This window comes from Rhinolophus sinicus, chromosome 1, assembly GCF_057876585.1.
Source record: "Rhinolophus sinicus isolate RSI-liver-muscle chromosome 1, RSI-T2T, whole genome shotgun sequence".
In the NCBI taxonomy this organism is placed as follows: Eukaryota; Metazoa; Chordata; class Mammalia; order Chiroptera; family Rhinolophidae; genus Rhinolophus; species Rhinolophus sinicus.
Window position 1 is genome coordinate 182,934,569 of NC_142501.1, and position 16,773 is coordinate 182,951,341.

Below are 16,773 nucleotides of genomic sequence, written 5' to 3' on the forward strand. Positions count from 1 at the left end.
TAATACTGTTGTAATTAAACAGGATCTACTGCACCTAACAGACTAATGTAACAGCAGGTAAGAGCATCTGGAAATGTCAAACACATCCAGAGAAGTACAAAAATTCATCAGGATTGTAAATAAACCACAAAAGCTTAGAATTAGTAGATGAGTTAGAAGCACCTATTATGCTCCACTGTAACCACTTGTTTAGTTGTCGATCATTCCATGAGACTACAAATCCCTTTGGAGAAAAGACAGCATAATAATAAAAGTATCAGCAGTAACAATAATGTGATCACTACCCATTAGTCACTATTCGAACATGAATGTGCAATAACTCATTCAACCTCAACACAACCATACGCGATAGGTACTGTATCATCTCTATTTTACAGATGAAGAAAGCGAGGCAAAGAAAGACAAAGTAACTTGCCCAAGGTTATATTACTAGAAAGTGGCAATCTAGTTCCAAATCCACATTCTTAGCCACTTATTATGCTTCTTGGATCTTATATTTATATCCCATTTTTCTTTAAACATCCAACACCTAATACACTGCCTAGCACACAGATCTTTAATAAATATTTAATGAAATAAACAAATACATAAACTTTAGTTTATCTTCTGCTTACTCTAAATGTCTCTGTTTTTGTCTGGCTGTCTCTAATTCAATGGTTTATTTGGCCTTCCCCTCATCCATATGACTTCTCCTACAGACAGTATCCCCTTCACTTAACAAATATTTTTTAACCCTTTCCCTGCCAAGTCAAGCAGAATGTCTACTTAGGCACCTGAGGAGCAGAAAACCTGCCTTCATGGTTTCAAGAGACATTCTCATTCTCAGCACAATCATTTTAGAAGTGCTTGTTTTGAAGAATGTATCCATGTGGGTGGTCTAACTGCATCAAAGACAGCCTGACTCTTTAGAAAACAATTTTCTTTTTTCTTTTCCTGTGAATATTTATTCTATGTGGGCAGTTGTTTTCCTGACTTGGATAAAGCAAGACCCCTTTACTCACATATTTCCCCAAAAGCAACTTGGAATTTCATGTAAAATGTTAAAATTAACAACAACAACAACAAAAAATACAAAAATTAAATATCCAGATAGAGTGATGGTCTGACGGCTTTATAAACATAAAGGCAGATGCTTTTCTACGTCCCCGAAACTTAGACTTTTCATTCTACATATTCTGAATTTTACTCACTGAATAATCTAGAAGTAGTTATCACTTTCCAGGAGTGAGGAAACACAAGGAAACAAAAAGGGATAAGAGAAAAAGCAAACAGCAAGTGTCATTCTCTAATACATTCTCTAATAGATACTGCTTTATCATTATTTAGCTCTTGCTTTCACTGCTTTCCACTGAAAAATTATAAATTCATAGTAGTAAATAATTAAGTCCCCTAATTGAATTCACAATGAGTTCTGGAAAAAAGTTAAAAATTTTAAATATTTATCTGTTAAACTTTAAAAAATAAAATTCATGCTATCATATATGAATGTTTCTAAAAGCATTACTTGTCGTATTCAAATAAATCACTGAAGATAAAGCAGATAAAACATTTTTCACTCATCCTTAATAACCAAGCCCAGAAAAAGAAATGTGTTCAAAATGCGAAATGTGAGTGTTCTATATGCCTATCTCCAAGAACTTGAGTATAGACATAAATACAGTTTGAAAAAAAAATTTATTGATAGAATAAAACTCCACATTAAAAAATTTTTAATTTTCAAATCTCTCAAACTGACATGTCCTAAGAACTAATTTAAATTCAAGTAGTTCACAGGATTTACAAGGCAATTTTTTCAGAAGACAGGAAAGTTTTACCATTATAACAAAAATGTTACCTGAGGGAGGGCACCGTAATTCCATATATAACCCTTGTGAGGAAAGATATTCGCCACATAGCGTAGCTTGCCATCCTTTATGTCTGGTTTAATGGGATTCAATGGCTCCTTCGTGGCAATCTAAGCAGATCATGGAAAAAAAAAGGGGGCAGGGGGATGAGAAATGAATAATCTTATCTTCAAATAGTGTTTTTAAGATCTGCTATTTTCAAACTAAATATTCGTATTCCAATTTACTGATCAAAGATACTTTAAAATAAATTAAGACAGCTCTTATTTGTAATTTACAGTACTGTGTAAGAAAAAAACATCTGGAAAGGAAACATCAGATCATATATTTAGGCACTCAATTATTTAAGCAGTCATTTTTCTAACACAAATAATAAAATGATTGAAATGGCAAGAAGACAAAGATTAATCATCCTGCTTTTTGTTAATAATCTCAGGCTTTTTACCATCAATCTTATGATAATAAAGATAATGCAAAGATTTTCACCAAGTGATTTCATTTCTAAGTTACCTTTCTATCAAGCATATCCAAATTGCCATGCAAAGAGAAAACAAACAAAAAAAGAAACAAGAAACTACCCTATAATGTAAACAAAAAATAACTGAATCCATGTTTGAATGAATAAATGCTGTTTAGATTAGGTAAAATTTCACAGATTCTTTACCCTATACCTAACTGAGGTAGAGTATCCAGAATGATAAAGCAAGATTATATTATTATCTGAAGCAAGACCAAAAGAAGAATCTAGTATCTTTACATTTGCCTATTAAAATATTAACCAAAAAAATACTACGATGGCCTAGTGAAATTACTGACAATTCTCCAAATAGAAATTCTGAAAAATATACACCTACATAAAAATCCTTAATTTAAATACTTGAAATAATACTTGCCACCACATCCGAAGTGTAGGAGGTTTAAATAACTAAACAAATTGCCATAAATTAAGTTCTACTCAGAACTCTAAGGGGTCTTACCTAACTGCATATGGAACCATAAAATTCTGAAAAGCAAAAGGAAAGTTCTTGATAGGTTCATGTCTCATGGAAAAGATTTTTTAAAAATTTAAAGAGCTAACTAGGGGACAGCAGAAGCTCTAAAATAGTGCTCATAAATCAAGAGTTGGCCAGGAAAATGCTTTCACTCCTGGTAGAGTAAAATCTAAAGGAGAATTAAGTCCTTAGAAACCAAAATTGCCATAAGCTCCAAGTAAATATGTCTCAGTTGCGTCTATGAAAAAAATACATCAAATAATCTATTTAAGTAAACCTTGAAAATATTTGTCATTTTCAAAGACGGGGGAATCAAGTAAAATTAAATATGTGTATAACAAAATAGAGAGGCAAAAATGGAAAATACTCTCTTTAAAGTATAAATTCATCTTTGAATATTTTGCTTTTTTGAAATTAGACTCAAACTAAATTCACAAGAATGTTTTCAATATAAACAAGTTTGTTAAGCATTCTAAATTCACATTAGGAAAAATAACTTGAAACAAAGTTTTTATATCATTATTATAATTTCCATTTTATAAACAGAATATATCCATACCTCCATTTTAGCATTTGTCCACCGAGGTATCTCGACAACCATATTAAATAAATTCTGCCGTTAAAAAAAAAAAAAAAAAAAACAGAAAAAATTAAAAATTTTTTACCTATTCTTTATTTTTTCACTTATCTTCTATATGAGTGTAATGCAGGGACTCTGGTCCCACTCCCCGCACAAGAACACAGTATATGGTGAGGCCAAAAAGGAACACCAACGGAGCCATGGATAGGGGAGTCATACCACTATATTCTCGCTGGCCGCTGGTTTGGAGACACAGGAAGCAGGATCCACACAATGCCCAATCCACCATCCACTTCTCTGCCAACCAGCCCACCCCTTGCTAATTGCAATCTGCACTTGCTATTTCAGCCCCGGCAGTTATATCACTGGCCAATGGCTAACTGGTTACAGCTGATGGCCAACTAGTTACAGCTGATAACCATCTACTATCCGAGCCAGCACCTTTCCACATGAGGCCGAGAGCCTGGAAACTGCTCTGGGACTCTGTCCCCACACTCCACCCCTACAGGGTCTCGCCTCACAATCTACGCAACAAGCGTCTTCCACGAAGGACCCTCTGTCAGGAACCCAGCTCACGAAAAAAAGTTTCAGTCCAGTTCAAGCAATGTCCCAGGAGGTGTCCCTCGATGTCCACCTACTTTCTGGGCACTGCCAGTCTCTCTGGGCACAGCCAGACTTCCTGGGCACAGCCAGGGTTCTCAGGGCACCATGCTGGAACAATAGTGGCTCACAACCAAGGTGCTTACATATTCTCGACTGCGGCTGATTGAGACACAAGAAGTAAACATCTGCCTGTACCCCAACAAGTGGTTTCCTGCACCAACGTCTCACTGGCAGCCAGGTGAGACACAGGAAGTGAACATCTGCTAGTTCCACTACATGGTGGTACGTTCCCAAGCAAACAGTCAAGCGGTCCATCAAATCAGGGATGGAAGGCAACTCCCCATAGTCCATATTCATTCACCAGAGCTGTGCGTTGGTCTCATAACGTGTGCCCTCTCCACAGGGCGAGGGCTCCAAGTCCTCCCCAACCTGGGGCTGAGGGACGACCTCAACCTCACCCGCATCTTCCTCTGAGGACTCAGCATGCGTTTCCTCTTGGGACTACAAGTCCCGCATCTGGGCTGCCTCAGCAAGAACTTCCCAGCCCACACGGCCGTAATGACCTTCACTTTCTCCATCCTATGCTGGTCAGAGAACTGTCCACGTCTTCCCACCCCTCCCCTGGAGTCCAGCTCTCTGGCAGCTGCACAGATTTTTCTATGCCACGTCCTCCCACCCCTCCACGGGGGCCCAGCTCTTGAGAACAGTGGCCACCGGGCACCACACACTGCGTGAGGGCCACATATTCTCCTGCCCAGAGTCAGAACCATTCCCACCTGGCTGGAATTCTGCCCACCGAGTGGGTGGTGGCCCCGGTGCAAGATGCCCACAACTCTAGGAGCCATGGCAGCAGTAGCCTACCAAAAAGCAGGCGACGTCTGCTAAGGCCAATAGGGCGGCGTGCCATCCGGAGGCTCGAGAAGACCACCAAGTCACTGAGGGGTCAGGTTTCTCCCAGGCAGATCACACTTCCTACGCCCGGCACTGCTCCTCACGGGCTTCCTGAGACTGAGTGTTCACATGCACCAACTGCTCCACTGCTCTTCGGAGCGCTTTGGCCAGCACCATACCCTGCTCGCTGTGCCATGTGTATTGCAGGATCTCTGGTCCCGCTCCCCACACAAGAATGCAGGACGTGGTGAGGCCAAAAAGGAACACCAACGCAGCCATGGATAGGGGAGTCATACCACTATAGTCTCGCTGGCGGCTGGGTTGGAGACACAGGAAGCAGGATCCACACGATGCGTAATCCGCCGTCCGCTTCTCTGCCAACCAACACACCACTTGCTAACTGCAATCCGCACTTGCTAGCTCAGCCATGGCAATTAAATCAGTGGCCAATGGCTAACTGGTTACAGCTGATGGCCAACTAGTCATAGCTGATGGCCACCTACTACCCGAGCCACCACTTTTCTACGTGAGGCCAAGAACCTGGAAACTGCTCTCTGGGACTCTGTCTCCATAATGAAAATGCTTTAGGTTTTTTCTCACACAAAAAAAAAAAAAAAAAAAAAAAAAAAAATATTTAGAGTCTGCATCATATGTCTGCTTATGGCTTAAATTTCTTCTAAAAAGTTAGAGAAGTTGTCTAAAACACAGCAGAATTTAAGCCATCATGTCACTACAGTGCAATGTTAAAAGTTGCTACGTATCTGGAAATACCTTTTTAGTGTAGTGACAGAACTAGAATGGAGTCAGGAAACTCGTTTCAATATTTATTTTCAAACTAAAATAGGAGAGACGGGATCCATCATGTAAGCTGAATGTCTCACCTTTCCAATCTGTCAAGTATGACAAGCTCTGTCCTCCTCACTATACAAGTGTGGAGACCGAGTCCCAGAGAGCAGTTTCCAGGCTCTCGGCCTCATGTGTAAAGGTGCTGACTCGGGTAGTAGGTGGCCATCAGCTGTAACCAGTTAGCCACTGGCCACTGATATAACTGCCGTGGCTGAGATAGCAAGCACGGATGGCAGCTAGCAAGTGGGGTTGGCTGGTGCATTGGTTGACAGAGAAACAGACAGCGGATTGCGGCTAGCTAGTTGAATTAGCAAACGCGGATGGCAGATTGTGGATTGTGTGGATCCTACTTCCTGTGTCTCACCCGGCCACCAGCGAGACTGGGGTGCAGGAAGACCCTTTGTTGGGGTACTGGCAGATGTTTGCTTTTGTGTCTCGACCAGCCGCCATTGAGAACCCCCTGTCCATGGTGGTATGAACCCCCTATCCATGGCTCCGGTGTTCCTTTTTGGCCTCACCATATCCTGCGTTCTGGTGAGGGGAGCAGGACCAGAGACCCTGCATGACAACAAGGTTGTTATGAAGATCAATTATATAATTTAAATGAAAACACACAGAAAATTATAAAGTACAATATTTTGAGAATTATAAAACAATATTTAAATCCAAATTATTATGATCATAATGCACGTAAAATTGAGGATGTCAGTATAGGTAGTTTACAAAGAGTTTAGACACAGCTTTCTAAACTTAGCTTGCATACTTCATGATTGATTTCTGGTTCCCTAAAATTACAAAAGGACCATTGCTTCTATGTATCCTTTCTGAACTTTGAAGAATGATTAAAACAATGGTGAGTAAAATTAATTTCCTACAGTAATTAGGAATGTAAATGTATATAATTTCCTACAGTTTGGGCCTTACAAAGAGAAAGTCTTAAGGTTAAAGTTGACTTGCATGCCATCTTGATATTAGTAACTAACAATGAGGCAAAGCAATGGTTAAAACAGTGCTACCCCAAGTGCAGTCAGAGACCAGGGCTAATCAGCAAGCTGATTGTTATTGGTTCATTTAGAAACACTTATAGTAATTTTTATGTTTTGCTGATCCTACTGTGTTTCCCCAAAAATAAGACCTAGCCGGACCATCAGCTCTAATGCGTCTTTTGGAACAAAAATTAATATACTAAGACCTGGTCTTATTTAATAAAATTAATAATATAAGACTGGGTATTATATTATATTAATTTTTGCTCCAAAAGACACATTAAAGCTGATTGTCCAGTTAGGTCTTATTTTCAGGGAAACACGGTAGTAAGAGTTACACTTTTCTAATAATTCATTTTGATTGTATTTTTAAAGTATCAGTTCACAACAGATTAGAAATACACCGAAATAAAATTAGTCCTTCACCACAGATTATTTGAGAATCAGTAATTAAATATACCTTTTCTCAATCATTGCACACATGAAAATCATCTAGAGAGCTTTAACCAATTATACAAGAAAAAGGATTCCAAGAGCCCCACCTCCCACATCTTTGAATTCAGTTGTTCTGGGGTGGAGCCAAGGCACCACTTATTTTTAAAGCTCTCTAAGTAATTTTAATATGCAGCCAGAGTTGAGAATCTCTGGTTTGAAGCACAGCTAAACAATATGTGGGGCTTTATTAAGTGAAACATGAATGCTATTAATTCAAAGAATGCCATGTACACAATTAAATATAGATATAAATTGAGCCACAAAAGTACTAATGGTTTTTTAAGTTTTTCTAGATAAAACTAAAGTTTACCAATGACAGAACCACATACTCATAATGAGATAAAGAACAAAGCCGAGAATGAATTCTCAACAATTGCTCTTTAGAAGTACGTCTCATACCTATCCTAGCAACCTTATATACAGTCCTGTTGTTATGTTTCATTTTCTATGCTCTTTCATGAGGTACCCCAGCACCTGTTTAAATATGTCTGAAGAGCTGTTAAAAAAAAAAAAAACTAAGTAAATGGCAGATGTTCACATAATTTATTCATCCCTGAAAGCCTGGCTCTAAGAGAACAAATGCATGCAGATGCATACTCAGAGGTGACAGAGAAGACCAAGCTAGTGACAATTGTTTTACACAAGGACACATACCAAAACCACTCACGGAGACTTGAATTAGGTCGAAAGAACAACAGATGAGTTTTAAATTTTAAGTCTGCAAACCACACTCTCTCTCATCATTTGTTCTGGATCACTAAGAGTGTATATCCAGTCTTCTTTTCTTCTCCCCAACTAAAATGTGTATGATCTATATTTTTCTAAAGCCCATGTTACTCTGATTATCTTAACGTTACTGTTAATTATAAACCAATAATGGTGTGCTGAAATTTATTAGAAAATCGCAAAGATACAAGGGGACACGTTTCAATTCAGAAAGTTAGGTATGGGCCAGGGATATTTAACTTCTCTTTCATTTCTTTTCTATCTCTCCATTTTCCCTTTCTATTCTTATTGTAGAAATTAAAAAGAAAAACTAATAAGATATGAAAAAGCAATCAGTACATTTCATATAGTTGGGGGGTATATTGAAGGATATCACCCTTCTTTCCTTTTTCTAACTTAATATCAAATAAACTTTGGATTTGACAGCAAAGTCAAGAAAAGCAAAAATAAACCAGTGGACCTACATGAAACTAAAAAGCTTCTGCACGGCAAAGGAAACCACAACAACATGAAAAGGCCAGCTACTGAATGGGAGAAAATGTTAGCAAATCATATATCTGATAAGGGGTTAATATCCAAAATATATAAAGAACTTGTACAACTCAATAGCAAAAACAAACAAACAAAAAACAAAAAAAACCACCAATCATGATAAAAAAAATGGGCAGAGGAATTGAATACACAGTTTTCCAAAGAAGACATACAGATGGCCAGCAGATACATGAAAACATGTTCAACATCACTAATCATAAGGAAAAAGCAAATCAAAACCACAATGAGATATCACCTCACACCTGTTAGAATGACTATCATCAAAAAAACACGAAATAACAAGTATTGGCAAGGATGTGGAGAAAAGGGAACCCCTGTGTACGCTGTTGATGAGAATGGAAATTGATGCAGCCACTATGGAAAATTGTATGGAAGTCAAAAAATTAAAAACAGAACTATTATATTATCCAACAATTCCACTTCTAGGTGTATGTCCAAAGGAAGTACAGACAGAATCCTGAAGACTATTTGCATCCCATGCTTACTGCAGCAGCATTATTCACAATAGCCAGGACATAACCGATGTGTCCACCAATGGATGAATGGATAAAAAAGACATGGTAGATGCACACACTGGAGTATTATTCAACCAGGAGAAAGAAGGAAATCCTGCCATTTGTGACAAACTGGATGGGCTGTTAGGGCATCATGTTCACTGAAATAAACAATACAGAGAAAGGCAAATACTGCATGGGATATCACTCACATGTGGAATCTTGAACAAGAAAAACCAGCCAAACTCATAGAAACAGAGAGTAGAAAAGTGGTTGTCAGGGCTTGGAGCATGGGGCAAATGGAAGAGAATTTAAAAAAAAAAAATCACACTCAAATCAGGCGGCCTCTTGACATATAAACTATGTTCTAACAATTAAATTTTGAGTTGCTGTATGGACTCAGAATTACACATTTTTTCCCACTGAGACAATTGTTTACAGGGCAATACACAAAGTCTCTAGGAACCTATAAAGCCTTGAGGCCCTGAATGACTATTGACCCAACATCTAGGACACCGGTTCTCAAACTTCAGCGTGTATAGGATGTCCTGGAACACTAGTTAAATCACGCAGACTAACCAGTCCCCATCGAGCAGAGAGTCTGATTTAGTAGACACGGAATGGGGCCAGGAATCCAAAATTCTAACAAGTGCTCTACATGGTTCCATTGTATATGGTTTAAGGACTATTTGACAAACACCAGTTTAGGTAAATACAAGATGGTTGGCAGGCAAAGGGTGTAGGAATTAAAAAGCCCACATGACTAGGTTTGGAGGTGAATGCAAAAGCTGGGGTCATAAGTTTCTTTTGGAGTAGAGAATAGATGAAATTGAGGTTGGAAAGAGAAAAGAAGGTGGAAAAGCTACCTGTCATCAGCGAGATAAAATGGCATCGATCGACAGCAAGAGATGGGATGACAGACATCAATCAAACGTTCTGGTCCTAAGTCAAGAACTAGTAAAGGTTTGACAGTTAGATATTTGGAAGATATATTTAGAACATATTTATTTTTGGCATACAGTTGGTATAACTATTTTTTTCTTCTCCTCTACCTTCAAAAGACTTGTTCCTGGATTCTAAAAGAGCCTCCCAAACCATCTTTACCCCCTTGTAATAAAAAGATGATAAACTCACCAATTTTCATAAAGTGCCTTTACTTTAGACCACCTACCAGGATAACTTGCTACTAAAATCTGGGTTCATTTCCTGATTCTTTCTGGTTTTTCTCTCATAAAATGAAATGGTAAGGAGGTACCTAGAATAGTCAGATTCATAAGCAGAAGGAATAGTGGTTACCAGAGGTTGGGCGGAGGGAGGAAAGGAGAGTTAGTTACTGTTTATGTGTACAGAGTTTCAACGTGGGAAGATGAAAAAGTTCTAGAGATGGCTGGTGGTGATAGTTTCACAACATGTGAATGTACTTAATGCCACTGAACTATACAATTTAAAAAGTACACAATAAATAAAACTGTAAATTTTCTTATATATATATATATTCTTTTTTACCACACACACACAAAAAAGATAGTGAAATGTATTGTAATATCATCCCTATCTGCCTTAAAACAATACTAGAAGAAAAATAAAACATCAGAATGCACACATAAGTCTTGCGGGGTAAAAAATTTAGAAGCACTTTACAAATACAAACTATCATCAAGGTCTTTAACAGACAACATAAGTGATTCACAAAAATAAAAACCTTTAGATATACCTCATATTCATCATTTCGTGCTCTCTTTGTAGGAATGCCATTTTCCTATAAAAGAAAATATGGTATTTATGATTGTAGTATTTCATGAAAATACAGCTGCACCACAAAGCTATGAAAGTATGCTTATTGCATAAACATCTCACTACAGAGCTGACCTGATGCAACAGAGAACTACCAAAGGCCCAGTTCATTTTTCTCTCTCAGTATTCGCATCCTCAGTGCAAGAGCACCAAAATGTTTCATAAAATAAATTATCAGAAAAGCTAAATCTCTTTCAAGTATATTTTTCTTAGTTTTCATAAAATAAGCAAAGGCTCTGTTCAGTCTTTAAGGAGAGACTGGCAGTTTCCAGTGATTGTGCTTAAAACAGTCATTTCATTATCGAAATGAAACTCCAGGGAGCGTGACTAACAAGCCATGAAAGCACTCAGCTGTACCTCCAGCCTGTGAGTCCCGCCAAGGTGTGATTACTCTTGCCTCCATCAGGCACTTTTAAATTAAAACAAAGTATGTGGTGGGTTGGGAAGAAAAATTATGCCATTCACAAATGCCCACACATCATACGTAATTTTTATATACCAAAATGACTGATGAAGGACACAAACAAACAGAAAAATGATTATTCCAAGTCAGCTGTGAAATATTATTACTATTCCTAAAACACCACATCCCAAAGTACAGGGTGCAATAGTGCTAACTAGTCATTCCAGTCGAGAGCGACGAACGCCTATTTACACCACCACTGTGTGTGCCAATCTCTCCACTTGCCTAGAATTCTCTGGCCTATCGTGTTATATTTTGCCCTGCCCTATCCTCAATTTTCCCTAACCCTAGGCAGGATATTATGCCCACTGGGATATTTCTAGCCCACTCTTCATTCTACACCTCCACTCCTACCTACTACATGTTTCCCAATAACATTACTCGTTATTAGATACACAGATTTTGCCATGTTGTACCCCCACATGAAGCAGCTCCCCTTCTTTGCCTGTGCTTTACCTGTGCATTACCCTGTGCTAGTTGTACAGCACTTAACATTCTCTGATTGACTTGTTTGTTTTCTGGTTGTCTGTCTCCTCCAACTCACCCCTGCAACCCTAGTGCGTGGAATACTGTCTGGCTGACAATAATCATGCAAAGATTCTTTACTGAATGAATAAATTAATGAGCAAAAGAATAAATGAATGCATGCACTTTTGGCCAAAAGCAAGGACTGGTGCTGGGAGACAAGGTATTTAGGCTGGATAGTTCGCTGGCCAAAACAAAACATACGGATACATGGACACACGGCCTCCCTCTCAATCAATCTCTCTCTCTCTCTCTCTCTCTCTCTCTCTCTCTCTCTCTCTCTCTCAAACAAAACATACACAGTAAAATGAAGTTCTTTCTGCCCTCTCTTTGGTTTCTTTCTCCCTCCAGATTATATGACCTTTTGTCCTGCAGCTGAACACTTCTTAGAAGTAATGACCCTGAAGCATTACATAAGAGCAGTTAAGCAGTTAAGACTACAAGCTACAGACTTAGAGCACCTAAGTTCAAATCCCACCTCCACAACAGACTAGATTTGTGACCATGGGCAAGACACTTAACCTCATTAACAAAATAAGGTTAATAGTAGCCCTAGACATAGAGATAATGCAAGGCAAGCACTGAGCACTTGCTTCTCTAAGCACGGTGAGCACTCACTAAATCTTTGCTATTACTCTCCCTATCACCATGGTTACTGACAGTCCGGTCCACTGCAGGGCGGGAAGGCAGCACAAATCATACGTTGGCATTCCATAACCTTAGTATGATGCCTTATCTTCAGCCTCTAAGGCAATACCAAGGTCAAACCCTCTTGCATCTGAAGCAGCTTCCCACTTCTTCACTGGCCTCTGCCCCTACACTGACCTGGAAAACCCAACCCCATTAACCAGCCATGTACAATCTCGACCTGGAAGGTAGTCCTGGTTATTCAATAAATTTGGTAATGTAATAAACCAATTAACTACTCGGATTTTAAGGAAAGCATTTCCAGCATAGTGATAACTACCATCCACTACCAATTGCGAGCCATCTTGCAAGTTACAGGAACGCGCCAAAGATCCTGAACCACTCTCAGCTCCACCTTTAGCGAGGAGCTCCCACGCCTGCGGGAATTACATCCTTCCCACCCTTACATCTGCAAAGAAATTTTAGTTTTTAAGAGAATAGCTATTCAAAGACTACCATTTCCGAACTTTAGTTTTCTAACATCTATTTCACGGAGTGTTAAAGAGCATGAGGTTTGTGATCACAAATGCTAGTTCAAAAGCTGGCTCCGGCACTTAGCAGCAGCTGTGTGGTCTTAGAGACGTCAATACAATGCCTTCAGCTTTGATGCCCTTGGAGATAATAATAGCAACTCATAAGGATTAAATCGAATGACAAATGTCCACATGGTGGCTAGCAAATAGAAAATAATCCACAAATGTTAACTATGTTGTTAGTAGTATTATTATTAAAAAGTAAGCCCGTTGTTAACCTCTTAACCTTAAATCTTTATTTCCTACTAAATTCCAAGCTTTATGGACCACTTACCTCTCTTCTCCTCAGTCCTCCTGAAAGAATACTATTTCTCATACAAATTCTAATTCTTGAAGGAGGTTTACAATCCTGTTATAACTCCATTATCCTTCTTGACTTCTGACCAAATTCTTTCAAGATGCTTCTAAAAAGCATTTCGAGGTGATACTAGAAATATGTGTTTTTATCCCGCAAACAAGTTAAAACAATACCTCTATAGAATCCACCTTCAGAGGAATATCATGAAAGGGGGAAATGTAGTGACCAGCTTCATTCTCTGCAAAGGAAGAAAACAAAACAAAACAAAAAAACAGGATTAAAGCAATGAACTATCCAGTTCTTTAAAGCAATTATACCTTTATCCACTTTAAAAATTTTTTTTAAAGTATTTTCAATTTATAACAAATTTCAAAAAAATTAACTTTAACTCCCAATCTAAAGTCTAATTCAACTTTTAAAATTTGCTCCAACCTAATGACCAAAGAGAAAACATACCAAATAAACCATATTTGGGTTGCTAAAATCATCACTTATCCCTGTGGCTTAAAACACCCAAAGCAGATGTCTAAAATAGACTAGAACCCCAAATATGAAAAATCTCACTTTTGAAAGGAGAGTCTTTAATGAGTAAATTGGATTAAAATTAATGTCAACTTCCCTAAGAGAAACCTAACAACAGAACTCCCAATTTCCACCTACAATCCATATAAACAAAGGTCTAAAGGTCCTACCCAAAGAAAACAACTTGTTTCCACTCAAAGTGATAAGGAAATTAATAATATTAAGGTAAATTTTTAAAAAGAAAAGTTTAGTAACAGAAACTATCTTACTTTCGTTACATACTGAAATGCATATTTTAAATACTTAGTGACTCAATGTGCACTTTTATTGGAATGTATCTGTTTCCAAAAGGTGGGCTTAATACAGTCATATAAATTTTTCACTTTGTAATTTCCTAAGTCAGGGTATGTTTTATTTCTGGCCTGCTACCTCTTTGGCATAATTTTTCAAATTTAGACTTTAGAAATATTTTAAATAAAACAAGGATTGGCTGACACCCCAATAGCTATGACTATACCTGGTACCCAAATCTTGCTTTCTAAATACTATTCTCCAATACAAAAGAACTACGGGTTCTTGAAGAGGGGGCTGATTCTAAGGTTGGGGCAAAGATTATACAAGATGAGCCTGTAGCAGTAGCAGAAATCAACCAAGTGCTCAAAACACAGACGGTTAGAGGTATGTCAGAGATAAACAGGAGCCAACCTAAAAGAGCTCCCAGAGGCCAAAGTTGAACAATCTGAAAAACCAAATAAAAATGAAGTATTGGATTATAATCCAAAGTATAATATATATATATATATATATATATATATATATATATATATATCTCCACACTAATACAAAAAAAACTTATTTTAATAACTAAGAGACAAATCTTCCGTACAGAAAAATTCCAAGCAATGTATGTAGATGTCTCCCCCTCTAAGTAAAGCTTACGGCCCCCTCCATCCCTGTTGAGTGTGACTGGATTTAGTGACTGGCTTCCAAAGAGTAAACTATGAAAAGGGAAAAACATTACAGCGGGGAAATGTGACAAACAGTAACCTTAACCAAGTATCAAGGTTAACCCGCTGGTGATAAGTCACGTTGATAGCATGTGCCTCCTGATATGCAGTGATGAGAAGTATACTTCATTTCTGTTGTAATCTTCCCAAAACCCATAACGCCAGTCTCATCATAAGGAATTCATCAGACAAACCCAAACTGAGGGGCATTCTACAAAATATCTAACCAGTACTCTTAGAGGTCTCAAGGTCATAAAAAAGAAAAAGAGAAACTGACAAATTGTCACACACTGGAGGAAACTAAGGAAATATAATGACTGAATGCAATGTGGAATTTTGAATTGGATCTTGGACCAGAAAAACGCCATTAGTGGAAAAATGAGTGATAGCCTAATAAAATGTGGTGTTTGGTTAATAGTATGTACCAATATTCTTAATTCTTACAAATATACAATGGTAATGAAAGATGTTACATTAAGAGAAACTGGGTAAGGGATATACTGGAATTCTGTACTATCTTTGCAACTTTGCCAAATCTAAAATTATTCCAAGATGAAGACTGTTTTAAACAAACAAACAAACAAACAAACAAACAGAGAAAAACAAGCCCTGGCTTCAGTCCAATAAAATTAGAAGCATATAACTTAACGACCCTCACTGTACCAAAATCTTACTCCCTCCTCTTGTGCTGTGTGGTTTTCCTTAGCACTTATCACTATACTGAAGTTCCAGAAAGAAGTTTTTGTTTTTGTTTGTTCTGTTAGCTCTCTACTGGATCGCCAACAGCCAGAACGGTACCCAGCACTTAGTAGGCATTCAATAAATAAGTGCTAAGCAATCATCTTTATTACTATTTCATTGTCCCCTCCAAACTGTTAAGGCAATGTTTCTTTCTCCACCCTAGCAACTCCTGTGCACAAGGCAGGAAAAAGATGAGAAAGTCAGTAAAACTTTTGCTACGATCTATAAAGCTGTTCTTCATCAAAAAGGATGCACCTTAAAAAAAACAAAAACACAACTTCTCTTTTGCATATCACGTCGAATTTCAAATTCTCTGCCTGACTTTTAAGTCGCCTATAAGCAAAATTAAGAATACAAGAAAAAACGTAATTAATATTTAAAAAGAACGGAAGAAACAAAATTATCAGTTTGTTGCATAATTATTTACTTTTCTATAAATAAGCAAGATATTTAAGTGGGTCACATTTACATACTTTCCATTAAAGTAAAATGTAGTGGGAGCTGAAAATGGTACAGCCACTTTGGAAAACAGTGTGGCAGTTCCTTATAAAGTTAAACCTATGACATAGAAATCCTAGTAAGTACTTGACCAAGAGATATGAAAACTATGTTCACAAAAACCTCTAAGCAAATCTTTACAGCAGCTTTATTAAAAAATCACCCAAAACTGACAATAACCCAAATGTCCAACTGGTAAATAAACTCTATTACAGTACTGTTTTACTCAACAATATGTTAGTCCACAATAAAAAGGAATGAACTATTGATATACACAACAAAATGGATAAATCTGAAATGCATTATACCAAGTGAAAGAGGCGAGACACAAACAATGACATTCTGGAAAAGGCAAAACTATACGGATAAAAAACAAATCAGTGGTTGCCAGGGGTTAAAGTCAAAGGGTGGAACTGCCTTTTCAGAGTGACCACAGGGAAATTTTTTTGGAATGATGAACTTTTCTGTACCTTGACTGTGACGGTGTTTAAATGAATCTGTATTTCCATGAAAACTCTGAATTGTTCACAAAAAGAGTGAATTTTACTGTATGTGATTTAAAAAATAAATATAGAGCAAAACAGGAGGCTAAGAAAAATATATATTAACATAAATGGAAGTTCGTGTTCCAAAGAGCAACCATCAACCTGTGATTCTTTTATTCGCCTCAAGTCACAAAGATAAGGTAGAACTTTG

At 37.7% G+C, this 16,773-nt stretch overlaps 1 protein-coding gene across 3 annotated transcripts in view; it reads right to left on the minus strand.

Annotated features, from left to right (window-relative positions):
* Nucleotides 1-16,773, minus strand: part of PPA2 (inorganic pyrophosphatase 2) — an 84,840-nt gene that overhangs the window by 57,852 nt on the left and 10,215 nt on the right. For 2 of the 3 annotated variants that reach the window (XR_012493160.2, XM_019738932.3), the window contains exons 2-5: nt 13,483-13,547; nt 10,724-10,768; nt 3,396-3,449; nt 1,835-1,954 (exon numbers count right to left, since the gene is read on the minus strand). Coding sequence is in view for 2 of the 3 variants with exons in the window: in XM_019738932.3 (XP_019594491.3) it covers nt 1,835-1,954; nt 3,396-3,449; nt 10,724-10,768; nt 13,483-13,547 (284 nt within the window). In the remaining variant the exon portion in view is untranslated. The remainder of the gene's footprint in view (nt 1-1,834; nt 1,955-3,395; nt 3,450-10,723; nt 10,769-13,482; nt 13,548-16,773) is intronic. The other variant, XM_019738933.3, reaches the window with a different exon arrangement.